Source organism: Mycteria americana, chromosome 7 (genome assembly GCF_035582795.1).
Source record: "Mycteria americana isolate JAX WOST 10 ecotype Jacksonville Zoo and Gardens chromosome 7, USCA_MyAme_1.0, whole genome shotgun sequence".
NCBI lineage: Eukaryota > Metazoa > Chordata > Aves > Ciconiiformes > Ciconiidae > Mycteria > Mycteria americana.
The window spans coordinates 20915295-20943168 of NC_134371.1; the positions used below are offsets into that span (position 1 = coordinate 20915295).

General features: G+C 46.4%; 1 protein-coding gene across 9 annotated transcripts; it reads left to right on the forward strand.

Moving 5' to 3' along the window:
* The first annotated feature begins 9 nt into the window (after nt 1-9).
* LOC142412328 (uncharacterized) lies at nt 10-27874 on the forward strand. Of its 9 annotated transcripts, none has more exons than XR_012776462.1 (9): nt 10-55; nt 157-407; nt 16944-17065; nt 17656-17801; nt 17976-18172; nt 22142-22227; nt 24658-24807; nt 25579-25645; nt 26538-27871. XR_012776462.1 is itself a non-coding variant. In XM_075507342.1 (7 exons), the coding sequence occupies exons 3-7, from the start codon at nt 17013-17015 to the stop codon at nt 26803-26805; spliced, it is 624 nt and encodes a 207-aa protein (XP_075363457.1). In that variant the 5' UTR covers nt 18-55; nt 157-407; nt 16944-17012; the 3' UTR covers nt 26806-27874. The 9 variants fall into 9 exon arrangements, 2 of the variants coding, with proteins under 2 accessions (XP_075363457.1, XP_075363458.1); XR_012776463.1 differs by having other exon boundaries at nt 24661-24807; XR_012776465.1 differs by lacking the exon at nt 25579-25645 and having other exon boundaries at nt 24658-24847.

A 27874-nucleotide genomic window follows, 5' to 3' on the forward strand; every position in this document is an offset into this window, starting at 1 on the left:
GTGCATTCAAAATAACCAACTCTGCCATCTGGAAGGCTGTACGGTGCTCCTGAAGGTGAGATGTTTTAATCTGAGAGTCCCATTACAAAGCTGGCGCAATCAGTCCGTCTGACGTCTTAAGACCTATATGTTCTTTTTTTTCCTCTCTGTGACTAGGGGTGACTCATTGACTGCAACTTCCCTGAATTGCTCTGGAGAAGCAGCCTGCTGGTCTGTGATACTTGCCCCACTTCTGTTTCTCTCGCAGGGTGACTGATGGGCCAGTACCTGCCCAGCTTCACCTAAGCCTGGCTCTAAGGGCAGGCGGAGGTGCGAGCTGCTGTGCCCTCCCCATGGGATCGTGCTGTGCCAGCCTTGGCACTGAAGAGCTGTTAGAAGCAACTTGTTGAAGAGATGCTGCTGTTTTGGTCAGTCTCTTGGTGCTCATAGAGCCAAAGGTTTTACTGTTTGGGTTTTTTTTTACTGTGCTTTGCTTTACTCCCTGTGCATGCTCTCCTTTTGTAAGCTTGGAAAGCAGAAACATTCAGAATCAGCTGGAGCTGCTGGATGAGAAGAAAACTATATTAGCGATTGATTTGAATAGGAATAACAGAGAATTGTTGATGGGAGGTCAAGGCTACAGTACGTCATGTCTAACTAGCCTGTTTACCTTCTGTAGTTCTTTCAGAATGTTTCTTCACTTTTTTTTCTTTAATGGAAAATCTGGGGGTGGTTCTTTCCTTTCTGCTTGTAATCTCTGGGTTTAGTTAAACCCACAAAAATGCTGAGAGAAATTGCTTAATCCTGCTGAAGTCTGTCATCATCTTTCAGCTCAATATAAATTTTTGTTAGATTTTTGAGGAAATTGTCATTTAAAGTGTTTTTTAGACCATGACAGAAGATGGTATCTGTATGTGTTACGGAAAGTTTTTTAATAAGTACAACTAACATATTGCAAAACCATATGTCATGCACATTCAGTTTTCGGGGGTAGGTCAAGGAATGTCCTTGAGAGTCGGGCTGAGCAGGCTCCCCGTGCTACACTCGAGCTAGCACAGGTTTCACCACACGTGACTACTAAGAGGGTTTTGTGAGCGTTTTGGTTTCTGTGAGGGTTTTGCTTTCTGCTGTGTTATGCTTTTATATATCAAAGATCTCACTCAGTGCGAAGCTCAACGTCCAGACTTCATTGCATTGCTGCAGCCTGCTCCAAAGGAGATCCTTACTATGTTCTCCCTTTTTCCTTCACCTTTCTTTGAAAATACATGTGTTCTGGGTGGTTACAGGTTTGGCAATTACCTGTCCGTGCACTTGGCCGGACAAGATCTGTAGCAGAACAAACTAGATTTATAGATGTGTCTAGGCCCTGGCTTCCCAGAGGAGTTATTGGCAAGAACCCTTTTTTGGCCAATATGTCCATGACTCAGCATCCATCACTGATCTCTGGAAGTCATCATCATACCTGTCAAATGTTCACGTTTTTTCCAGCTTACAAGTTTCCTAAACTGCTGTCATTTAAACATCCTTTTAATTAGATCTTTCTTACAAGTCTGTTAATGTATTAAAAGGGCCATCTGTACTATCTGAACAGGAACCGTATCTCCTTCCCTTTGCCTTCCATCCTTCCAAAAGATCTGCTCGTAACTGTGGCAGGTATTTGTGTTCAAGTCATCACCTAATCTAGAAAAATGAGATCTTCTTGTACGTAGTACTTATGTCCTTACGGCTGTGTTTCAGACTAATAGCTGACACTGAACTGAACTTGCTGTTGAACTCTCTATCTAGCACCCTGAAAACATGTGGTCTCTTGTGACCGAACTGAATAAGCAGCAAAACTCAGTATTTTTGTTGTTGTTGTTGTTAACAAGTTTTAGCACACATTCTGAGAATCTTCTGTATCTTTGATGTTCTGAATGCGGTCACGAACTTTCCTTGGTTAGAGCTAAATACCCATGTGCTTGTATAACAGGTTTCCTGTGCTTTTTCTCAGTTGAACCTCTAAAGATAATAGGGCAACATGGTGTAGTGTACCAGGCTGGGAAGACACCTCTTGAATGGAAAGCCTGTGTCTCTTGGTGGCAGATGCTGTACAGAAGTTTGCTTAAGTTGAGCTGGTTGGGAGGTTACCCTCGCTATTTCCTGACGGAAATATGTGGTTTCAGTAAAAGGTTTGGGGGAGTGGGGAATTCAGTTCTCCATCAAGGAAATCAGGAGGAGACATTTCCTCTGGGAAATGTTGATGAAACACTGATACTTGTCTGCTTTTACAACGGTGGCTCTGTGCCAGCGTTCTGGCTAAACCACAGTAGCTTAATGCTGTCCTGTGACTATAACTTGCTGTGGGGTAAGTGCTCTGTCAGGAGTTCGTGTCACACATGCAGCAAGGGGCCTCTGAACCCAGTTCCCCAGCCGCTCATCTGAGCAGGTTCCTGTGGTTGATTCCCCACAATAAATGTTTGAGCCAAGAATGCTCTGAGCTCCCACGCTTCAAGGGAGGTTGCAAAAACGTGGCTTTTTGTGTTCCAGTTTAGGACAAAGCCAAATGGAGTTTCCAATGGGAGAACACAGTGATTCTTGAACTGTCATCCATGGCCCACCTTAAGGTCTGGTAAGTCGGGCTTTGATAGTACAGCTACACAGTGGCCCTAGAGACATTCAAAGGTTGAACCAAAATATTTTGGAAGGACTGCAATAGAAATGGCCAGGGCAGATTGTTCTTCTTCTGTCATCAGCTCTGCCTTAAAGAAAGCTTGTTATTTTAAATGAAGAGTGAATAAACGCCTTTGAAAGATACAGCAGTTCAATATATTGGCTGAGGACAACAACAGTAGCTCTGACTTCACCTTGTGCAGAGTGTTTCCCCCTTGCAGAGTGTAACAGCAACAAGCTGTATTTAATCAGCATCCATGGGCACGCCCGCATGAAAATGGTCTTGCCCAGGACTCTCAGCTGGCTGCAGTCCCTGGTCAAGGCTGAAAGCGTCTCCCCTCCATCGAGGGGCTGCTTGCTTAGGCAATGGGGGCATGGGGAAAGTGAGAAGCAGGTGGTAGACTTGGGTTGGAAGAGTGTAGGAACCAGAACATCACTGGCTTGCTTGGAAAGGTCAAGTTCTGGCATCCCACCTTGTTCTCCATGTCACAGGGCTGCTGCTGGGCTGTAGGTAAAGTTGAGCTTTTCTGTCCAACGCTAGAAGAGTATTAAATGATCCATCATTGTTTTCCTTTAGTTCTTCTTGGCTGTTATTCTGTTGGCTGTGGGCGTTGCAAGGGTTCACTGGGGGCTTTGCAGCACTGAGGTATTCCAAAATGACTGCAGAAGATGTTCCCTACGGCTCGGAGGAGCTGTGTAACAGCATAAAGTTGGATTTTTTTGCCTTAGTAGGAATCATGCGCCTGCGTTATAACAGATAACCTGGACTTGGTACAGTGGGCAAACAGAAGGCTCTCGGCATCACCCCACTCACACCCCACTTGGAGGTTTGAATAGAAATGAAGTGTGGAATTGAAATACCCTTTTGCACAGCAAATAAAGTAAGTATCTGTACAGAGGATTAACATACAGCTGAAGCCCTACTGATTTATCTCGAAAATTCCTTAGAATTAACAACCAGTTGCAGCCATCTCTTAAAACTAACTTGACTGAGAGCATCTTATCAATAGATCAATATGCGATAGATGAGGAACATGTGTCCCTTTTGCCTGTTTTATTTTGCCCTATTTTAGCTCCTTTCTTTCACAAAGCCTGTCTTCTGCAGTATGTCTTAGCTTGATGTAAGGGCTCCTTCTCAAATCTACATTGTTTCCACCCTAGTTAAATGTGGAGAGAAAATACTGCTCAACACAGCCTAAAGAAAATGAGCATGAGAAAAGACTCATCTGGATAATTTTTGATCGATTGTTTTTGTCTGTCTTTTTTTTTTTTTTTAATTAACTGAGTTAAAGTAGTCCCAGCTTGTACAAACTGTTGTGAAAAAATGCAGCCAGCATTCAGTGGGATAGTTGGGAAGCACCCACTACAAGGCTGATGGTGGTGATGGTAAAAGCCTGGCAGAAGCCAACACCAACTTAGTATTTGTAGAGGGAGTGCTTCTCACTCCGCTAGGCAGTAAGAATTAGCTCCCCCACTCCTTCCCGGCAGCATCTGTCTCACGCCAGCTGTAAAGCCGGGATGCCGTTTGGCAAAAGCTAAGGCAAAAGGTACTTTTAGGGGCTCTGGTGTCCAAGGCTGAGAACAAAACACCATGACAAGATGAATCCACTGAGTCATCTGCCCTGGGAACAGCGTGCGCCGTCACGGGCTTCTGGAAATCGTTATAGCTGTTAATTTCCCAGGACAATCCCTTGGAGCAGTTCATTTGCCCTGACAGAAATCCTTCGCTGTAAATTTAGGCAGGAGATGAATTGCTTGTATTTCTAATCAGCAGGGCCAGAGGGATGACTTGGATGACCAGCCCCTGGCCCCCGGGGTCTGGGTGCATGGGCAGCATAGCAGGGAAAGAGATCATCTCGCCGTTTGGGGACAGATGCTGCAGCTTGGCGAGGCCATTGGTACATTAGTCCCTGTGGCATCTTCCCTGCTTCCTGGCAGGCTGCATTTACCTGGTGTTGAGAAATGAGCAGTTCTACCCCATGCACCCCTTCTGACAACCAGATAAAAAACTGAAACACGAAGCTGCTGGCATCAGGTTTTGGTGGGCTCCAGCTGCACCTCTGAGGGCAAGTGTCCATCTTCGGGGCCTGAGCAGCTGACGTGAAACTGGGCTCACCCAAAGCTGTGCTCCCGCTAAGAGAGCATGGATAAACTTCAAGGCTTTGTGCACCAAGGAGGTCTTTAGCAGGAAGGAAATGAAGGGAAAAATCAAACTCAGGCTTTCAGAGCAGATGAAAAATCCCCCTGTGATCCAAGAGCCAGGGTTAGCGGTACCCACGCACTGAATAGGAGGAAGGAGGAATCATTTCCTCAGGCCTCCTTTTGTGCCTGTTAGATAATTAATGCCTCTCTAGATCTGTATGACTAGTTTAAGCTTGAGCACCTGGAAAGCTCTAGGTTGCATGTAGGCCAAAGAAAACATGTTTTTGCTATTAAAAGCACTCTCATTTTATCTCATCAACCATGCTGCCTGCAAAAGTGAATTTGGGCTCTTTTCTCTGTTCTCCTCACATGCAACTGTTTAGTTGGCCAAAGGTTACGGAAAGTTTCTGGAGAACACCTGCCCTCACTGGAGAGAAATGTCCCATTCTGAGGATGGAAGGTAAAAAATCTCGTTTAGCTTATTGCAGCTTGCGTCATCCTCCGGAAGGGCAACAACACTGAGAGAGCACCGATGTACGACTCCGGGTGGCTGCAGATTTCTCCACCAGACCTGGCTGCTGGGCTTGTCAGGACCTGATGCTGGGAATCCCCAGCAAAGTTTCTGAGCTGATAGTAAGCAAGACAGATGCCGTGGTGGGAAGCCGTTACGAGGTGACAGGAAGGAAATCTCAAGCTGCTGCCAATAACACAAGGGCAGAAACGTACTTTTTCGTGATGAACTGAAGTAAGGGTGGGGCCAAGAATGAGTCTATCCTTTTTTTTTCCAGTATTACTTCATAGAGCACTTATAAAAGATATGGCCCTCTACAGAGTTTGGTTTTGCTTAACTTGAGGAATTTGTAACTTCTTTGTACAAGAGCTCATGGAAAGATGCCCCTGATCGAAGGTGCCACTGGCTAAAGAAGGATGTCCTCTCTGTGTATCGGTCTCTGTAAACCTGTTCTTGTAAGACACCAAGAAGGTGTCTTACCAGCAGGTGAAGGCTGTTGGATGCTGTGCTGCTGTCAGTGCCCGGCTTTGAGTAGTTCTGCACTCGTCATTCGCCGAGATGCTGATAATAGAGCCAGGGCTCTACTGGCAGAGTTCCCCCAGAGTACCCCAGCTAACCTGCTAGCATTTTAGGCAAAGTGAATCATTATCTTTGCTTTTGGGGATTGATTTGGGTTTTTTTGGGTTTGGGTTTTTTTTTTTTTTTTCAGTGTGTTAATATGCTATTTAATGAACTGGTGAATTAGCAATAGAATAAGGAAATAATAACTTGGTAAATTAACCTTTCAAACTCAGGTGTCTGAAATTAGAGGTACATTGTGGAAACTTGATTTGCAAATGCTTTGGAATGAATGCCAGCCCCGTTATTCCTTAGCTTTTCTGTGTGTGACTAGCTCTCACCATCCAAATCCAAAAGCTGTAGCTCAAGACTAACCTGGAGCAGTGGGGTGAGGCAGGCGGAGGTGGCTGAGCTACCCCTGCAGCCAGGCTGGGGACGGGGAGGAAGAGCCTGCAGGGCACACCATGAACCACGCTGGAAGGGAAGAAACCTGAAGCCTCTCCACGATGAACACCATCTCGGGCAGCCTGCGCGCAGGAGTGATGCCGTCTCTCTACAGCGACCTTGGGAGCTCAATGTAGTGGCAAGGGAGGTGAGAGGTTGGAGCAGTAACTGCTAATGCACTGCAAAGGGGCTCAGGCTGTGGAAACAAACAGTTACGATTAGATTTTACTTGGTTTGAAGAAAATATTCCCATTCTGTCTACGTTTCTGGTAACAGCTGGGCCATCCGCAGGCTCTGCAGCAGGTTGTGTTTACCAGCATCTTCCCCTCACCTGTCTACTCTTGCCTGTGTTTATGGCAGAAGAAGAGAGAAGTTAAGGAGAGATCCGGCCTATAAAAGACATGTATCTCCAGGTCTCTTACTCCCATGCCTCTGATGGGAATATTTTCTAGGCTTTTCAGGTGTACGGCTGTTGTAGATAGCTCTTGCTACCCTAGCTATTAATTTAGCGAGCTAAATAGAGCTACTCACTTCCCTCAGCCCCTGGAAAGCTGGCATGGAGGGCTCTCGGTGCAGTGCTGGGGCTGGGAAGAAGCTATCCTTCCTTTGGTTGCTGTTTTCTCCTGCAGTATTTCAGCTGGGAACAGACTTGACCTGCTATCCTAAACCGAGAGGACCTGTGGTTCTCCCGCGTGGTTGATGAAAAGCAAAATCTGCATGGCATCCCTGGGGGAGCTGGGGGGGAGCCGCAGTGGCGGTCAGAAGAGGGAAACCCAGATTTCCCCACCTACTCTTAAAATGGAGCTAATTACAGGAAAGGGCAGGGTACAGGCGGGAAGCGTGCCATGCTGCTGCACCCCAGCAAGCCCCAACGTGCTGGCGTGGGCAAGGCTTCCCAGGCGGGAGCCCAGCGTCACCCTCAGGTCTGCTCCCCAGTGGAGCGCTCGCAGCTCCCTGGTGACCACCTGGGAGAGGCTCAGGGAACGCCGATTCGGCAGCCTTGCTGCACTGCTCCCCCGGGACCGCGGGCACAGCCTGTGTCTCGGGAACAGCTGTAACGCAGAGTTATTGCAGGGCTTAGGAGTGATTGCCATGGCTTGTGCTCCCTGCTGTGCCCGCTGCTGTCAAAGAGGAATGAAGAGAGATGGTTCCTGCCCCCCAAACAGTGAACGTTTATAATTTCGGGGGCTTTTATGTGATTAATTGAACTGTTCCTACATTTATTGCTACAAGGTCAAACCATTTGTTTTCATGGGGTGTGCTAATATAATTTATTTTTTATTCTTTCTCAGCTAGCCTCTTTTTAAAAAAATTCTTAGAGGTTTGTTTGGGAAAGCGTTGCAGATATATTTCTACGTGACATATTTATGCATACCAGCACTGATCTGAATTCAGCCCTGCTCTATAGTAATAACTGATAGTTGTAATGTTTATAAATATTGCTTTGAGATTTAAGAGACAAACCTAGGAAATAGATCTTATTACAACACACTGTAACCAAATAGGGTCCCAATAAAGAGAAATAAAGAAAACAAATTTTATATCTGGGCATTAACATTCTCCCAGATGTTGGGTACCATCTGCCAGGATTTTTTAGCTCTAAAGTAAGCTGCATTTATAACACCTATAAAACCGGTGATTTCTTCCCTTCTTCCTCCCCTGCCCACACTTTTGCAAGGGAAGCATATACATGATAGTAACGGGGTGAAAAATTTCTGTCGGTGTACATGGAGAACAGCACGGCATGTTGAGGGGAACTTGGCTACGTAAGTAGGACCGAGATGAGAGCTGTGAGGACTAAGGAGCTGGATCCTCTCTAGCAGTGAGCGGGAGAGCCGTGGTTCCAGCTTCCCACCACAGGTGCCGTGGGAAGGTGAAGCTGCAGCCAGGGAGGAAGGTGTGTCTCCATCAGCGTTCCTGCCTCTGGGCTACCCTGTCCATCAGTGTTCTGGGGAAGGACTTTTGTAGGTGAGGAGGTTCATATGTGGGATGCTCCTGGTTTATTCCGGCAACGAGGCTGCTAGCTTTTACTATTGTTTTGAAGAGATCCATACAGGTGTTACATGTATTTATGTGCACTTCACATGTACTACTTACAGATGCTTGAGGTCTCAATTCCGACCTTATTGCTATGTGCTTGTTTAATCAACAGGATATTTAGATTCCCTAGAACTCAAGTTTTTACTGGGAAAAAAAGCCAGTATTTACTGAAATATTGAAAAGTCTTATCTAGTTTTGTTTTCACTCTAAATCCCAGGGATTCCACACAAAGATGAGATTTATTAGAGGCCTGAATGCTCAGTTGTGTGCATTATTTCCATTGGATTGGGAGCAGATTGAAAACTGGAGAACTGGACATTCATATGGTCCAAGAAATGAAAGGTACAACTAGCACTGGGTAATTTTTTTTCCCTTCTGAGTTTATGCTGACAGCAGCCATAACATTAAGGCTGAAAAGTTTATTTACTATATAAAGGCCATATTTTCCCTTCTTATCCCAGCTTTTCTTGGCTTGCATTGCTTGGCAGTATCCCCTTAACCACTAACACCCAGAGGCGTGGTATTAAACTGGGATGAAAAATGAACATGCAGAAGAATACTGGAGATTTAAGTGGGTATGGTTCTAAGAAAACCAGTGGAAAATATGTTTACTCCAAGCATCTGTAGCACCTAATTGAAGCAGTGATATTTTCTGTAAGAACATAGGGAATGCTTTTCTGCTTTCTCTTTGGCTTTGAATTTCACTTTGAATCGATGTGACATAATCCATGGAATTATTTTCTCACAGCTGCAAAGGAAAATTTCTGCCAATAGACAAGGATGTGTTAATCGGGGTGAAAGAGCTTACATTCAGTCCAGCTTTGTTGCTTTCTGGAGTCTTCGTTAGGAACTGTTGCTTCCTCCTAATTTATTGAAATCTAGTACACAGTAAACACTATTATTTTTGAACTATTAATGTTGCTATAAATTTGAATGGCTAGAAAAGGGTGGCAGATTATGATCAAAAGGGAGCTGATCTACAGCTGCGTATGAAATCATTGCCGATAGTAAATGTGACAGAGAATGAAACACGTATTCATGTGCCCATAAAGGATGATTTAGTGCTCCTGGGCCTGCAGTATTGGCATCACCAAATGAATTTCTGTGAATCTAATTTAGAAGAACATAAAAGATCCCGTATCACCTTTAGGGCATCTGCAAATGCTGCCGGTTGGTAGTTTGTTGTTTATTCGTATTACTTTTCCCAGGCATCTCTAATTTGAAGGCTGAGTTCCCCTCTGGTGGACTTCCCAGGACCGGCGAGGGCACGCAGCCCTGCCGGGATGGGGGACCGGCCGCCGACTGCCAGCAGCGGTCCTGGCCGAGGGACGGCTCCCGGCACGGAGCTCTCCCCCTGCAAGGGGCGGAGGGGTGCGAGAAGGCCCTTCGTGGGGAGGCCATCAGAGCGCTGCGCACCGCTCCCTGGGCACGCCTTGCTGACGCTGTGCATGTAACAGAGTTCTAATTAAATGCAGCTAAGCGCTGGTCAGCACTTTTAGCTCATTATGGTCCATTATTGGTCTTGTGGTTCTCCAGTGCCGTTCCAAAAATAAATAAACAAACGGCACGTGTGCGTTCGATGGGAACACATGGGCGGGGAATGGCCTTTTCTTTCCTGCATCCCCCTCCCCTCCTTTTTTGAGGCAATGGGGTCCTGCGGCAGCCATCTGTTGTAAAAGCTACCGACTTAAGCATCCAAATCCTTTTGACTGTATTAATCTGTATTTATACAGGTCACTTATGTTCCCAGGGACACATCACAAAATGGAGGCAATAAGTAAGCCCACTGCATTCACATTCCCCAGGGAGGAATGGCAATCTCAAGTGGGTAGGGGACTCCTCCAGCCTCTCCCCTCACTGCGGCCGCACAGCCAGGTGGGCTCACCCTGCTGCTCAGGCATCCCCTGACACTTCGCCTCATCAGCCTTTCACTCCTCTCTCTAACCACCCAAGGAAACACCGCTCCTGCCAGGGCTGCCCAGGCCCCTTGCTGGCAGCCTGGTGCTTCACTTGGACCGTGCCCGTAGTCACGGGCCGAGCCTGGCGTCCTGCCCACTGCACCACTGGTGACTGCCCCATCCACTCGCCAAAGGAGGGAAGATGAATTCCCACACCCCACTGGAGAATCTGGCCCTCCGTTTCCTTGCCTTTTGTTGCATGTGCTTAAACAGTAGTTGTTTCAGAAGGGAACTTTTTTTTTTCCAAAATACAGATTTACTTTTTTGGAGACCTTTGAAGATGTAAATCAAACAAGATAAATTTTAAAGCTCTTCTAATCAGCATCACAGCCCTGGTTTCTGCCATATGGAGAAGCAGAGGAACAGACCGGAGCTGAGAGAGTGAGACGGGGTGGGTGAGGCACCAAATGGCCTCACTGGCAGGTCACACCAGTGGAGGTAAGCCCAAACAGGGAGATTTAATGGGCACTGTAACATACATGGTCATGACCATCACAACAGAGCATGACTGTGCCATCAGGGTGACTGGAAAAAACTAGATTTTCTCATTTACCCAACTGTATCACTTTACATTCATGTTTTGGAGATTAACAATGAACAGAAGAGGCTACTGATGCAAGTGCTTGAGAGACAGGGACTTCATCCTGCAAAAGGGTTATCGAAAGCTCCGACTGAAAATGAGCAGGGCAAGCATGGGCTTTGAGTAGAGGCAGTTTCATGAATGTGTCTGTAGGGAAAATTGTCAGAGTATAAAATGGCCCCAGTCGCCTGCTCGAACTGCTGCTGCAGGCAGTGCTGTGCCAGGCCTTCACAAGCCTTTGCAGAACAACAGAAATGTAATACCCACCTCATTATGGGACCAGTTTCCAAACTTTTCTCAGTGAACAGTTGAAGGAAAAGCTAACGTTCCTTCCTGGACAAAGCTGCTCTTCTTTTGGCTGGCTATTGGCCTGAGTGGTGGATGTTGTCTCGGGTGTGGAGCGCCGTACCCACGAGATGGCTTCACACCAGGCTTACAGCATTTCACGCAGCGGGAGTGCTTTAGGGATTTGCTTAGTCTGGCAGAGATGGGTGTTGTGACGGAAGGGGGTAGGCTGGCTCCCCTCGCTCCCCATCCCTGCCAGTGTAACTCCGAAGCGTTTTGTGGAGGGGTGGCTCTCAGCCAAATGAGAGAGGGCTCTGACCTGCTGAGCGGCCATGTGGTTGCCAGATCCCCAGCACGAGGCTGCTCGGGAGGGTGCAGCCCACAGCAGGGATGGGAGTGGGACCTCCTGCTCACCTGAACGTCGATTCTCTCACTTCTATCATGCAGAGCAGGGCTCTATTCCAGGATTAGTCGCCAGGCACAAGCATGGCTCCTTCAAGGCACTGGGAGCAGGACGGGGCAGAATTCAGCTCCGCAGGGTCTCCATTGGTGTGCACAAAGAGCAGGCAAGGGGGAAGGGCTGTGGTACCTGACACAAAGAAAAAGCAGAGGTGAAAAGGAAGTTCCTGATTTAAAGAAGGCTGTTCAGACTTTATCTCCAGCTTCCCATGCGTTAAAGCTGAGCTGCATTCCCTCCCCGGTCTTAAAAGCTCTTCAGGCCCTGCCTGACTCTCAGCGCAGAAAAAGCCCTGATTCTGCCACTCTTTTCCATGTCTAAGCCCGGTTGTTTGGGTTTTTTTTCTCTCAGCAAGATTAATCAGAGTGCGAACTGATGGGCTGAGAAGGGCAGAGCCCTTCCCTGGCTCCCACCTATGCCTGCAGTGGAGACCTGTGCCTCCAACCTGTGTAACTGCAGGGCTGGCTGCTGGGAAGCTGCTGCTGGGTGACAGCTCTTCTGGGGGCAGCTGGACTTTCACAGCTCTGTAGATATCCAAACGCTGACAGGGGTTTCTAAAAATGGGTTTGAAAATGTGTTTTTACCATTGCAAGTACCGTCAACCTTCGCTGGGACCTCTGGGCTGCAAAGGAAGACCACAATTTTAGGCACTAAAATAGAAAATATTTATGTAAGGAAGTAAAACGTTATAATTCCTTCTCTTTTCCGGTAAGTGTAAATTAATGGCAGTTCAGTGCTGTGCTGAAATACGTGGGGTGAGATTGTGGGAGAGCTATTTTTAGGCAAAAATATGCAACACTTTAATTGTCACCCACTCATTTGCTTTTTAAGGTGAACAAGGCTTCAGCAGGCTCCAAGGAGCACGTGCCTGCTACCCGCACCCACCCTGCGCTGGAGCGGCCCCAGCCAGGGACCTCCAGTGTGTCCACAGGCAGGTTTTTAAACAAACACAAGATCACTGCTTAAGGAGCCAAATACCACGTCCTGTGTCTATGACTGTAGCCCGGAAAAAGGGCTCCACGCTTTCCAATAGTGGTAAGCTAGCAAAGGAAATTTGGGAACCCCCTGCTCTGCTCATTTCCCACGAGATGTTAATGGGTGCTAATAACCTCGCCAGCTTCTGTGGCGAGGATGTGCACGCAGAGAAACAGGAATCACGTGCTGTAATGGAAGGTGGTCAAGCTTTGGGTTGTTTCTTCCCCAAATCCATGATTGTTTTTGGAAGGGGAAGGAGGGCTGCTCTGTATTTGAGGGTTTTTCAGAATCCGCTCCAGTGGCCTAACCCTGCTGCCACTGATCTCAGCTGGGGAAGAGTCTGACCACTGCTGAGGATTTCTGGAAGTTAGGTCCAAACACCCAAGTGATACCCCTGCACGGGAGAGGGGCTGGACACCCCAGCAGTGCGGCTGCTGGGACTTCCAGAGCTATTGGGCCAAATAGCTCCTGAGAGCCACCTCTGGTTCTCTACGTTACTTTGTATCGATATGCAGATTTACCTCGGTTTTTTTGCAATTTACTATCAGGGAAATGGCATAGTATTCCTCTCCCTCACCTTTGTACCGGAGTTTAAGCACTGTCCTTAACCATACGCGGAGACCTGCATCCTGGAGCTGTAAATGCACCTGGGACCTTCCCACACCATAATGCAGAATAATAATAACCCAACACTAAAGAGCTCTACGTGTTCAGTCGGGATCAGACCTGCCGTCCTCCTTCCAAATGAAATTACGGGTCTGCTAGTGCTGTTTTTCCAAGTGTATGCTAAGGCTTGCTATCAATTTGAGCAAGTCTTAATTTTGATTCAAGTTTTCTTCTGAAATATCCAACAAAGCCAAAGAAAGACAAAGCCGGGACAGTGAAGCAGAGATGAATGCACTTAAACTGAAGAAAAAAAAAAAGACCCAGGGTTCTCTTTAATTTGGAGTTTATCTGCAATTTAAAAGAGTAAACACAGCCATGCTGAAGATGCATAAACACAGTTTGGAGAGCCATTGAAATCTAGGTCAGGGTTTCAGCTCTGCCTGGGGATCTCATTACGTGAATCAGGGAGACTCTGCGCTGCTCCAGGCGCCAGGTGGAAAATACTTCTGAACCGGTATAATGAAACCAGGTAGGCTTCTGCACAATCAACAGCAGCTCCACTGCAGACATAAGCCATTGCTGAGCTGAAATTGCTAAATTATTACCAACTCACACCGTTCAGTAACAGGGAAGGAAGTCTTCCTTTTATTGTCTAGCGGCTTTGGTCTACAACTGTGTGCCAAGCAGGACCTGAAGCATTTGCCAGCAAGTAACCAACTCGCCTTCCAGGTGCTTGAAGGAAAGCATCAAGCTGTCAATCTGATAGTCATTAACAAAATACACTTTTTTTGGGGAGGGGAAAAAAAAAAAAGCTTGCATTAATCCATGTTCATTTAATTTGCAATCCAAGTATATGACTTTCGCAGAACATGAATCTATTCTGTATTTCGGACCCAGTCTGTGTTTGTATTTTAAGCTAGTCTTCCAAGCAAAACATGTGAAAAGAGAACATTTAAACAGGAAGGGTTCGATATTTTTTTTTCCCTCATAAATTTCTGTAGGTCTTGTTGCTGCTAATTACTGGAGATCTCGGCACAAGAGCTTTCCTTTCTAGCAAACCAGCTTCTCATGTTTCCTGCCCTTCAGTTAATCAGTTATAATCTCCTGCTCTGTTTGTTTATTTAACTTTTAAAAAGCTAATTGAGTGTTTGTGACATAAGTCTGCCTGAGACTACAACAGCAAAGTTTGTTTGCGTGTACCCGCGGAGCAGACGGAGGGTGGGCTCCGGCAATGCCCACAGCCTGCCGCTGCATCCTCTAGATGTTCCTCTCCTGATGCCCAGCGACCACCGGCGTGCACGGCGGGTGGGTTCAGCCCAGCCTGCTGGCCCCCTCGCCGTGTGCTGGCTCCGTCCCCCCGTGCCTGCCCGGGGGCCTTCCAGGAGGCGGTGTCCCCCAGGAGGCGGTTGGTCGGCGGGGCTGGCCGGCAGCCCGGCGCCCGCACAGGTAGGGCGAGGGCAGCTGCCAGGGGCTGATGACTTGCAGCCTTGCCCAACCCAGGCAGAATCCAACCTGGCGAGGGTGGGTTAAGATCAAGCAAGGCAGGGACGCGCACGGGAGCCACTGCAAGCCTGATCCTCTGGTTCTTCTGGAGGGGCTGGAAAAGCAGGTTAGAAAATAAAAAATTGAGGAGCTTTATTGCATCCTCATTTGTGTCTCTTCTCTGTTAATTGAAGGAAGGTATTTGTGGTGAGAGTGGTGGTCTTGTGTCCTCTCTTGCTCCACCGTCTGCACATCCCCTCCCTGGCACAGACATGCCCTTTGGAAAGGCCAGGCACCTATTTCTCGCTGTGAATACACAGTGCAGAACAGTAGATGCACCCACAGCTCCTTACTCCGCTGTGCCCTGGAGTCGGGCTTCAGAAGATGCAAACCAGCACTGTCGTTGTTTAACCCCAGCCAGCAAATGAGCCCCACCCAGCTACTTGCTCACTCTCCCCTGGTGGGATGGAAGAGAATATCAGAAGAGTAAAACTGAGAAAACTCGTGGGTTGAGATAAAGGCAGTTTAATAGGTAAAGCAAAAGCCGCACACACAAGCAAAGCAAAGCAAGGAATTCATTCACTGCTTCCCATGGGCAGGCAGGTGTTCAGCCATCTCCAGGAAAGCAGGGCTCCATCACGCCTAACGGTTACTTGGGAAGACAAACGCCATCACTCCGAACGTCCCCTCCTTCCTTCTTCTTCCCCAGCTTTATATACTGAGCATGACGCCATATGGTATGGAATAGCCCTTTGGTCAGTTGGGGTCAGCTGTCCCAGCCATGTCCTCTCTCAACTTCTTGTGCACCTGGCAGAGCATGGGAAGCTGAAAAGTCCTTGACCAGTGCAAACATTACATAGCAACAACTAAAACATCTCTGTGTTATCAACACTGTTTCCAGCACGAATCCAAAACATAGCCCCATATGAGCTACTATAAAGAAAATTAACTCTATCTCAGCTGAAACCAGGACAAGCACATATGGGTGTCAGGGCTTCTCTGCAGTTAATATTGTTTTCCTTCCTTACATAGTACTCATGTCTTCAGCCCGAGTACCAAAGTGGTCTCTCTCCGGGGCGTGCTCCCCAATGGCTGCGGCCTCTGCAAGCAGCATCTCTGGTGGGGCGGCCCGGCGTGCGTGAGGCTGGGGCTCGTAGCTCGTACGAGCCGGTTGGTGTGTTACTAAAGGTCTACTGGATCCTCTGAGCAAAATTGGAGTTGGCTATTCTCAAAATCTGTATTTAATTGATTGCAAGTGAGTTTTTTTTGACCCTGACCATGCAAGAATAACTAAGCCACACTGATTTTATTTTTTCCCCTCCCTTTAAAATGGGTCTCTAGATCGCATCAGGCTTTGGCCCCCTTATAGCTTTCTGTGGCATCACAGGGCTACAGGCTCAAAGGATGTGGCCAGTGGAGAAATCCTCCTGTGTAAGGGGAGTTTCTGAAAAGATGGGTCTGCTATAAGGTATCTTCGTCATGCTCATGCATGCATATTATTCCTAAAAAAGATTTTTTTTTTTTCCAACTATGTGCTCCTGGGATTGTATTTCAGCATCAGAGGAACAGGCTGTAATGCAAAGACTCTTCAGAAGGTCCCACTTGGTATGACAAAACTACCATTTAACCTCAAGCCATCAAGTATGAGACACTCTCTGTTTCTAAAGTGATTTGAGACATTGTGCACAGTTCTATAAAAATGCAAAATGGGGCTGCTGTATTACCTCTCATAGTTCAGGAAGCTTGGAGGAATCGGTTCATCATCTATTACCAAAAAAACACTTCCTCAAAGCCGTGGCTGCTGCACCTTCCTCTGCAGCAGGCTCTTTATTTTTGTGCTTGTAACACTGTAGTTTATTTCCGTGGCAACAACTATAATGTGATAATTCACATTCATAAGCACTTCACTGTTATTAGAAAAGGTAAACTTGTGACAATCGTTTTGAAAAAATTATCTGGGTTCAGCTGAAATAGCAAAGTATTAAAAAAAATTAAAAGTTAATTTCTCGGGTATTAAATCATGAGATATTGAGCTGAGCATATGATTTTTCTCCTCTTGCTGCAGAAAAGTTGCCTGCCATACCGGGGGACAAGCCTGCGTAAGCAGGCTGGAGAGCTGAGACTGTGGCTGAGGGAACGCACGAGCACTCTCCTTTGTATCTCACTTATGCTTTGCCAATGTTGTTCTCCGTTTTCCCTTCCTTGAGGACTCCAATTACTCATGTACTGTTTTCCTTCATCCTACTAAGTGATGCACAAATTGTTTCTACATTCCAGGTTAGTTTCTGACGTCCCTCTCTTCTGTTTACATGCAAGTAATGAAGATGCTGCCCTGCTCGTCAGGAAATGAGTAGGCTGCCTGACTCCAGCCTCAGCCGAAGGAGAGAAGCCACATCTAGGTCAGTGGAATCGCTATGGCTTACCACTAGCCCTGAATCGGGATTCGTCCCAGCATTGCCAGTTATTCAGTGTTTTTGAACACGTTCTATCTTTCACCTGTGTCCAAAATCTCAATGCTGTCCTTCACTGACAAGTTTAGGACATAATGTGGACTCCATTGGGATGCACATTGTGTGCAATCATTGAGGAACTAAGGGAAAAATGCCTTTCCCTTGGTTCAAATTCCAAACCAGCCACAGGGTGTCTTTCCTAGTTCTGTCTGCTGGGGGGTTTGCTTACTTTAAATTTTTTTAGAACATAGTAAAAGGTTTTTTTATTTTCTTGCGCACACACATACACTCGTGTTGAATTAAATAAATGAGAATCCTGCTTGTATGATGAGACTCGCTTACAGAGGGTGTGTAGGACTCCACACTTGTCTGGTCTTCAATGCCATGCCTTGATTTGAATGATCCTCTGTTTCGATGAGTTGATTAAATCTATTTTAGCTGAATACTTAGCAGAAGTCAGGCTACTGGTAATATAAAATGAGCTAAAAAAATACTGTACATATGCTTTCCTGAAAATCTTATATTTCCTCCATAAATAGAAGTAAGAAAGCTGGCACTGAGAGAACACAGCAGGCTATCAGAGAGGTCGGTTTGGCTGGTGCAGAAATTGTTCTTCAGATGATATGATTTCCCATGAATTACTGACTGCATAACCAGGTTGAGAAGTTAGACTTCTTTGAGAAAGGTAAGAGCCATGTGAGCCATTTGATCCCACATGTGGTCATGAGCACTTCATCCTAGCTTGAAGCAGCTGGGTGAGCAAATATCACTTTTCTTCATTGTGTGTGATGTGGGTTGAGAGTTAGAATTACGAAACAAACCTCCTCGCCTGCTGCTTTGTCTCATTACATTTCCATAGGCCAAAAAGAACAAAAAGCCCCACATACAATAACGCAAGTGTGGGCTCGCCTCGGCCCTGTGTTCCCTTGCCAAAGGGTGGTGAGAGGTCTCTTCCCGGCCCCTGAACACTCCTAAGACATGACCTACAGCTCAGCTGGCCTGGGTCTGCCTGCTCTTCGTGTGTGCTCTTCTTGCACGTGGTGCTCACCTACACTGGTACGTAGATTTGGCAAGTAAAGTTTGTGGCTGTATATAGATATTCTGCAATCCACTAATTAATGCATGGTCTTAGTTAGAATACAGTTATGAAGAATTGGCTCTGATGTTATTTTTGGCAAAGTTGGATAGGCCAAATATGATTTTTGCTTTCTTTTAAATTCCCTGTTTTTCCTGTTGCATGATATTGCAGACTTTTAACAGCTATTGGAGTCGCCATGTGACATGTGCTCCTTGTTGCTCTGTGTGTTTATTTTTTGCTTCACATTCAGAGTATTATCAATATTGATTCTCAAGATGGTTCTTGTGCCATTTCTAGAGACATGCAAATTGAGCCACTTTCCATTTGATATTAACTGAAACTGCCTGGAACATTATCATCTGCATGGCAACCACCAGCCCATCTGCGACTAACATCAATATTACAAAGTGAAAGAGCCTGCTTTTTACATGATAAATACGCATTGTGAAAATCCTTATCAGATCCGACCGTGGGCTTGGTGGGAAAAGCCATCCTCTCCCTAACATTAACAGCAGGTCACATTATATTTCATCTGTGAATAATGGACAGCAGTGATTCACTCTGCAGCTAGTCTCATAAAAGTCCACTCCTTATTCTCTGAGATGAATAGGAGTGATATTTTTATAGACGAATGTTGTTGGTGGTAAGTCCTTTCTAGGTCAGTTTAAACCAACACATGTAACCCCTCCTGGCTGACTCCCAGCTTCGTGCAACCTGGCAGATCCACTTGTCAGTTCAAACACAGGCGCTGGAGCGGTGCTTTGGAGGGGACATGCTGAACAAGCCACATCGTCAGAGTTGGGAATTGGGTACAAAACTGCACCTACGCCAAATATCGAAACTCAGGAGTGCTGAGCTGTACTGCTTAAGGGAAAAAGAAGAGTGCCAAGTGCTTGCCAGGGAGCAAGAAGCCTGTTCATCTGAGCACTAGCCACAGAGAGGACCTTCACATCTTCTGATGGTCTTCTACCTAGGGGTGACATCAGTGCAGGCTCCTGGTTTGGGGCTGTGCCTTCCCTCAAGTTAATGATGCTCTTCTGCTTACAAGAAATCAGCACAGTATTAATTTTGCTGTGTCTTAATTATTCCTTTTCTGTTTTTCTACATATATGGCTGCTTTTATGCAATATTTTCCATTAAGCAGTTCTATGCAGTACAACAAAAATAAACACTCTTATAACAACATGCGTAAGATTAAACTATTAAACTCGCTCAAAGTATACAGTTCATAAATTAAAAGTGCTTATGCTCATACTTTCGTATTGATTGCTGAGTTTATCAAAATAGAAGGCCTTGCCCTTAGGAAACAAAAATCATGGTTCCTTAAGCTTTTCGTTGTCAGGAAGCCAAAAAGACAACATTGCATGGAAATGTCGCCATTTGTTCATGTCAAATGTAGTTTATTCAATTAGATATTTTATAACTCTACTGAGTTATACAAAGGAGGTTAATATTTTTATTGTTTTTCTTCATGCTGTGCCTCTAATACACACAAAGATAACTTAGCCTAGTAAAATATACAGTGTAATTTGGTAATGTGTTTATTGGATTCCAGTAAAAGACTATTCGAAATTATTCAAGGTTTTTGCTTCTTCAACTAAAATTACCATCCCCCACCCCCCCCATCTTGCAGGATTTTTGTTTTCTGGAAATGCTTTAAAGAAGAAATTGCTAGAAACAGAGTTGCATTTTTTTTCCCCAAGAGTCAGGAAAGAAAGACTTTCTGGAGAAGAAGGTCTTTAGTTACTCATGTTTTCTGAAATTTAATTGTCTATGGTTCTGAAACTTATCCAACATCTTGTAGAATGATAAATGCAAGAGGAGCCTGAATTTACAGTAAATTGCTTTTTCAAATTGTCTTATGGAGGGTTCAGATCAGTTATGGTTTTATGGGTGCGGTTTTATGGTAGTTTAAACTAGAAAAAAATATTCATTTTTCTTGTGGAGTTAGTTTTCTGCCAGATTGGAGTCTGGAGCTCCACTCAGCTCCAGGGGTCAGGTAAATGCCACCGTTGATACACGGAAGAGATATGAGAACATGCAGCTAGTGCAAGGGAAAGGAGAGGACCAGAGTAACATGGACTTCAGGTTCATTTAACCAGTGATGGAACTGCAGCCTAAGCAGCTGGATAAAGCTACAGGCATGCTCACGAGTTTTACTGAACTGGGACAATGGTATCATGCCCTGTGCAATGGCCTTGCCACAGATGTAAAGAAAAAGGAGAAGCAAGGCCGTTTAGCTGACTTTGGGCTGAGAACTACGGATGTGGTCCATGGTTACTTCTCAAAAGTTCCTGTAAGCACTTTCACTACATGAATCTACAGGAGGTGACATTTCTCAAAGGGACCAACACCATCCCCAGAAAAACTGCAGAAGTTCAGAAAAGGTGAAAGTTGAGCACTGCCACCCTCTTCCTCTTGTGTAATTTGATTAGCTCATCCTCTTAGGCAGCAAAAGTTGCTGTCCCCACAGTGGTGGTTTTGGGGCTTTTTTGAAGTCTTGTGTTTTTTGAAGTCTCAAACTGCTCTCGTGTTTGAACTCAATTGAGGACATGAAACCAACAGCAGTTTGGCAAGCCACATAGACTGGAGCTAATTTTTGTTCTCTGTTAATTTACCTGCCTGTGTTTTTTTGTGCTGCCCAGAATTTAATCACAGCTGCTCATGAGATGCTAAATACATTTTTCTGAAACTGTGCCAGCTGCTGACCGATGGGCAGCAGCAGTGTGTCATCTGGTATGGTTGCTCCTCCCCATGGCCAGGCACAGCTGCTATGCTGTGACATGGACAGACCCCAAGCCTAAGGCTTCCCTTGACTACTGCACCCCTGAGGACACGAAAGGAGCGTTGAAAGGGTCTTTCACAGCGGGTACAGCTCTGGGCTGCCCTGGCTGGTCAGGAGCTAGTGGGGCTGATGTGCAGAAACCCCTCCATCCAGCTTACAGGCTACACAAAGAGAGCAGAAGTGCTGGAGATGACAGTGTGCTGTGGCGCACAGTTTGTGGAGCAGCCTCTGGGAGGGACGCTGCAAACTGTGATGACTAAGAGTGGCCTGGAAGCTAAATCCAGTGTAACTAAGGGTGTAGGTTCATTAAATGCTTAATCTAATTTAAATGCAAGCTGCTTCCAACAGAGGTGGCCTCTCCACTTCCCACATGTGCGTTCCTGCCCTCTCCCTTCTGTCGCCTCTGGGTATCCTCGAGCCATAGACTGACTTGGATCATGTTGTTCATCCAGTACAAAGCAGCCGACGTCCTGCGCGTTGTAGGTTCAGTTTGTGTCAGGCCATAACTATGCATATGACAATCTGACCTAGAAGGCCCCATCTGGTAGGATAGAGGAAGAAATACTACTCTGTTTGATAGCCTTCAGTTAGACTGGATTGAGTAAAAGGAACCTGGACTACAGGGAATTTGAATAATGCTTGGGGCTCAACTAGCTTGGGGCTCAGCAGCTCAGGAGACTAAAAACCAGAAAACTATTGGAAACTCCTCTTAGCTACCTCATGTAGGAACCACACAAAACCTGGAGCCATGCACCAAGCTCTGGTGAGCAGGACTGCAGACAGAGGAGCCTTCTTTTGGAAACATCACTTGGAAGAAATCAGCCAGCCAAAGGTGGTTTGATGGGGCTTGCTGATACATTTGTACAGGTCAACAGTCTGGAGACCAGGAAGGAGCTCTGGTTTCTAGATAAATGCCCTCTCTCCCATTCACTTTACTACTGGTCACAGCCCTCTCCTATTCACTTCACTACTGTTTGCTCCTGTTTTGGGACAGGGATGTGGCAGGGTTTGAACAGGGCTGGTGGTTGCACAGCACTTGCACAGCACTGCAAGGGAACACAACCACGGCATCCTCCTCCCGCTCCACTGGCATCCAAAATAAACACCCTTTCATCACTGCACTTCTTATGCTTTGATTTTAAACACAGCTTTTCCATTCCAGATGTAAACACTTCCCAGGATTATCACCTCCGGATTCTGCAAATGGATTGTTTCAGGAAACAAGTGGAAGAGCAGCTTTCTGCCAGGGTAAGTTCCCAGCTTCCAGCAATCTGTCGCATAGGGGCTTGCCTCCTGAGCATGAGATTGCATCTCTGCATTGAGAAGCCTGTGGTGATTTCTTCCAGTCTTGTCAGATGAGTGTAGTTGCAGAGCGCTAGCAAAAGGTGTTACGGGACTGCTGAGAGGAGCAGTAGCTCAGGGAGGTTTTGGGAGGCATAGGTAGGAGCTGAAAGTGAGGGATAAGGAGGGAAGGGGAAGGGATACCATTCCTGGAGTGTGAAGAATATTTGGCAGCTGTGGGAAGGCTGGAGAAGACTTCTAGGTTTTATCTGTAATGCAAAAAAAAAAAAAAAACCACCACCTCAGAGAAATCAGGACATAAAAGTGGGGATAAAGGCAGAAAAAAATATGGGAGCTCTCCTTCCAGCTTCTGCTTCTCTGTCCTGCTCCTTCTGTTCTCTCTGTGCTTGGTGTTGGCGTGCTGCTGCTCTACACTCTCACCTGCGGTATTGCTGTGAATCCCACCCGTCCTCCTCCTTGCGTGGCTCACAGAGTGGGTGCTGCCGGGGGTGTTTTCTGACACGCACAAGTACAGGCTTTGCCTGGGTGGGTGCCCACCTCAGGCAGGTGGACTGGGAGCCCCTTGCATTTCCAGGAGAAGTGTCATGCCTACCAGCCCAGCACCAGGCACCCAAACCAACGTGCGTGCGGGATTCGTGAGGCTTGTGTGCAGCAGAAGCGGGGCTTCCCCATGCCAGGATGTTGTGGGTGAAAGTCAGATGACGATGAAAGATTTGGGGGCTCATCTGCTGCCCAGACAACACGCCTTCCCATTTAAGCCTGTGAGCTCTGCAGGAGCTTCTCTGTGGCAGCTCAGGAATGCGCAGCCTGGTCAGCCTGCCTCTGCCTCTGCCCCTGCTCATGGTGGCACAGCTCCGTCCTGGAGCTGCAAATGAGGCAGTTTCCAGCCTCACAGAGGGACAGTGAGGGGAACAAGTGCATGGCACAGAGCACAAGCCCTGGCAGACCTGAAGAGAGGGCTGCACAGGTACCGAGCAGTTCTAGAGTCCAGACCCTGCAAACTTTACAGTCAAAGCCATTATCACATCAAGTAAATACATAAAAATAAATGAATTTCGGTGGCCTGCTTTACACAGTAACATACTGCATGTACCATCACTGAAGTCTTTAATGAGTTCCCTCTACAGTAAATTCTGATCTTTTTTATTATTATTTTTAATTCAGCACAGTTCCAGAAATGTCATCCTATTTCCCACTGTCATTCAAAGTGCCCGAGGCCGTGATTGAAAAATCTTATGAAAAGACTCATATTCTGTTTCTAATCTGGTGCGTTTCTGTCTTTAGAGCATCTGCTAGTTTCTTTTTGCCTGCATGCCTTTTCTATTTTGATCTAACCTCTTCCTTTCCTCCGCCTGTTGCAGTACCTCTGTCTGCAGTGCCGGTTTCTCCTTCACAAGTAGTTAATGCAAAAAAATGACATTGCCCCATATCTGGGCAGGTCAGCTTCAAGCACTCCTGAATCACAGCTTCAGCTGATATTTATGGTGGCTAACAATGAAAAGATTTTTTACACTGAGGATAATGGTGTATTTTGCACTGTAAGATAAACCTTAGATGTAAAAATCATTATTTATTTAATAGGAACATCAAAGAATACCACTGGAGAAGGGAACTTCAAAGTTTCCCAGAATAATCAGATTTCTGCTATTACGTGGGGTATTTTTTTTCTCCTGACTCTATAATAACAAGTAATAAAAGTGTAGTTATCAGAAAACACTGCAAGCATTACTAGATTGAGCTAAAAAAAAAAAAGGAATTAAGTGTTTCCTTAGAAGCTAGAAATCTAGTAAGCGACAGGACCACAGGGCTAACAAGAGAAAGAGAAATCGGACTTGGAGCAGACTGCAGCGCTTCCAAAACCCACTCCCAACCTCAACAAAGATTTTATTTTGGGGAGGAGAAGTACCATTGGGAAAGCTCGTTGCTCAATTTTCTACAGGACTTGCCTTAATTAAATGCATATTTAAATAAGCAGGAGCTCAGTAGTGAAAGTATCCTATAGCATCATTGTGCATTGTGCTCCAGCAGTACAGAAGCACCACTGAGGGCAGCCCTGTGCCCAAGCATTGCATATTCTAGGTAGAGAGTGCCACAGAAAAGACATCCTTTGTGGCTCTCCCGATACAGATTTGTCTGAGCGACTTTCTAAAGCCTCTGATGACTGACTGTGAAACAAGGACCCGGTTGATTAAGGAACCGAGTGGCTTGGCAGAAGAATGGGGTCCTTCAGTTTAAATTCAGGCTAGTTTCCGTTTTGTTAGTCCTTTTCCATGGCTTGCAGAGAAATCGCTCACGATTTTTTAACCCTTTGCTCTGCCTGGCTGAGCCCTGGGAAGATGTGGGCTGTGTGGGTCACTGTTGAGCTTTCTTTGTCAGCAGCACCTCAGTGCTGGACCGACCCTGCGGCCCCCTGGAGCTCCACGGCGGCAGGAGGAGGCTTGCCAGGCAGGGCTGGTGGGAGAGGTGGGTCCAGTCTCCTGATGGGCAGAGAGGAGGAACCGAGGGGAAAAAGGAGCCATCCAGCAGGTGAAGCATGTATCTTCCAGCAGGGAGCATTGAGGTCCAAGTGATGCAGTCTGCGGCTGGGAGGGAAGCGTGGTGGTCTCTGTCAGCCCCAAGCCCGAGTGCAGCTTGCTGGCCCCATCTGTGATCTGCCCATGTCTGATGAAAGCTGGGGTGGAGAGTCCCCTGCTGCATGTGTGACATTCGGCGAGCAGGCATGTGTGTTTGACGTTGATATACTCAGGTATTGCTCCAGCCCAGACACAGTTGTGGCCACAGAATTGCCAGGTTTTGACACCAGCTGTGAAAGGTTTCTTCATCCTGAAAGAACAGGGTTAATTTCCTATTCCCACAATAGGTGCATTGTTTGCCTGCATGTGCGTTGGGAAGGAAAAATAGTTTCTAAGTGGGTAGGGCAACGATCAAGGTCTCATTGGACCTGGTTTCTTGTCCCACAGCTGTCAAGGGTCTGCTCGATGGCCTCCAGCAAATCACCTCCTCATGGCTCAGTTTAGCTATTGTGAAACAGAAATAAAGGTGCTGACCCTTGGTAAAGTTCATACAGTGACTTCCATTAGCAGAGGGTATGGGAGGTTATACCAGTATTATTATTACAGCATGCATAAGGAGAACAATAGACAGAATTGGAACACAACCAGATGAAGTGGAGGGGGAAAAGGATGGAGCTTAGACTGGAAAAGAATATTTTAAAGCAGTGACAGCAGGCAGGAAAAATAGTTAAGTGAGAGCATGTCCTGTTGACTAAGAGTAACCAGTGCTGTCTCTGTACATTAGGAGACGTGGCTGACCTCTTGGTGTCCGTGTCTGATGTCCTCACCCAGGCAGATTTCTTGACAATAATGTGTGTATTGCAAAGCTCTTCCTAGCGTTTGGTTTCATTGCTTGGCATTCTCAGGCAGTGCTCCACGGTCCTCTGTAGGCAGCTGCGGCATGCATGGCCCATGGTCCCAGCTCACTGCTGGCTGCTCGTGCTGGCCCAGCTCCCCAGCCTGAGCTAATGAGCCCTGCAAGGGCTTGTGGTGGTGCTCACACAGGCACGTGGCTTCTGGCTGGCTCACAGCATGGCTGTAATTTGCTTGGGCATGCCTGCATAGGGCCTGTCGGGGCCCAGATGGGATCCGGCTTGCCAAATGACAACTGTTTTAAAACCTGGCTGGTGAAGAGCAGTGACACCTCCAAAGGCAGCTTAAGCTGTGTGCAGTTAGGTGTCCAGGAGCTCCAGCCAGGACATCACCCTGCCAGGGATGGCCAGTGCCATCACCGAGCTGACTGGGGGCTGTATGCAGCACAGGAATGCTTCAGGGTGGGTTGGCCGGGGAGGGATGACTGAGTTTAGACATTCAGAGGTACTGCACTGATTTGGGCTGTTCAGGAGAGCCATGCCTCATCTGATGTGGCAGGAGACAATTTATCCTTCTGTAGCTCACCCAGAATTGTTCCCTCTGACATCACTAACCAACGTTTCCCTTCTTGCAGGTAGGGGATGTGTGGTGATCTGCTTTCTTGGCTCAAGCAAAATGTACTTTTTTCCATTTTCCTCACAAGAGCAAAAATGGAAAGAAGCTAGTTGAAACAAAACCTTTCACTTAGCTGTTTAGAAGGGGCAGAGGGGAAAGCACTCAAAGCACACGGTGGCTGTTGCAGTTGCTCCCTTCACTCATTAGTTTAAAGACTGGACTATTTACCCAGGACATGAGGAATGTGGCTCTGACTCTCTCCTCCACCTCACACAGGTCTCCTGGCAGCACCATCACCACTGCAGCGCTGCTTCAGTCCTCCTGCACTGCTCCCCTAAGCCTGAGCGGACGCAGAGTGAGTACCCAGGGATACTACCTGCAGGGAATGTTGACCCAGAGGGACAGTGAGTCACTCCATCCCAAAGACGAGTTCAGGATTTCACCCCAGTGGAGCCATGCCGCAGGGACGGACTTGAGGAAGGCTCACCCAAAAGCTCCATGGGGCAAACTGAGCCTGAAAGAGCGTGAGGAATGGAGGCAATGATTTTAGCTGAGCGGAACTAGGGAAATACTCTGAGGAGAGCATGATGAGATTAATTCTCATAGGACAAAGAATTTTAAGACATGCAAAATAGTTACAGCATTTTTTGGGTATGATACATGGGAGAGAAGGCAAGGGACTGCTCACGGATTTTGGTAACATATGGTGAATTAAGAGAGAAGGTTGCCTAAACTACAAAAGCAAAGATGATACTCGGTGAGCTGTATATGATTGATCTAAAAATAGTTCTGCAGTTCAGAAATAGTTCTGAACTTGCAGATTTTGAAAAGTTGCATAAGCTATTTTCAGAAGGCAAAAGAATATAATGGTATAACTGAAATGGAAGAATATAGGTGTCCCGAGGTCTTGAATGTTCTCTATGTACTTGCAGATTGCATGAAAAGTGTAGTGGGTAAAAAGAGACTATACCTCTTGTCCTAGTAATAAACATAATAAACTTTCGTTCCTATATGAAGTCTGATTCCAGAAATGCATGCAATGCTATAAAGGTACTTAAAATTAATATCAAATACAGAGGTATGTTTTCCTTCTTCCTAAATACCACATTTTAAAAAAAGTTTGTGTTTCAAGTGGTCCAAAGTATATGACTGAAAGCTTTTCAGATATAATCATCTGTAGGCATGTTCCACCCCTGGACAGTGATGGATCTGCCACAAAGCATCCTTCCCACATGGAAAGGGGCTCCTTTTTGTGGGTTGTGCAAAACAGCAGGAATGCAAAGCTTCAAAGAATATTGATCTATGTATAGGTGGCAAAGATACTGTCAGTTTAATTTTAAAATCAATACAGGCACTTGTAATGATTCCTAATTGCATGAAGCAAGACTCTTACATCCTTTGGCATTAGGGCTGGCGAAGTAAGGACAGAGAACTTAAGTGGGAGATTAGTACAGCTCTAACCATGCCAAAGGACAGGAGAGAAGAGCCAGAGTTTCACAGTGTAGTTCTCTACCAGACAGATTTTTACTGGGTCAGGAGGAGTAAAAAGGAGGCTTATCCTCAACACAGTACAGCATTTGGGGGAGAATAATACTAACAATGATAGCATATAG

Bases quoted from the DNA above. Each gene is read 5' to 3' on its own strand.
- LOC142412328 (XM_075507342.1), top strand. From the start codon at position 17,013: ATGAGTAGGCTGCCTGACTCCAGCCTCAGCCGAAGGAGAGAAGCCACA. The intron at 22,228-24,657 runs GTAAGTTCCCAG...TTTCTTTGTCAG, and splicing joins AAGAGCAGCTTTCTGCCAGG to CAGCACCTCAGTGCTGGACC. The intron at 24,808-25,578 runs GTGAAGCATGTA...TCTGTACATTAG, and splicing joins AAAAAGGAGCCATCCAGCAG to GAGACGTGGCTGACCTCTTG.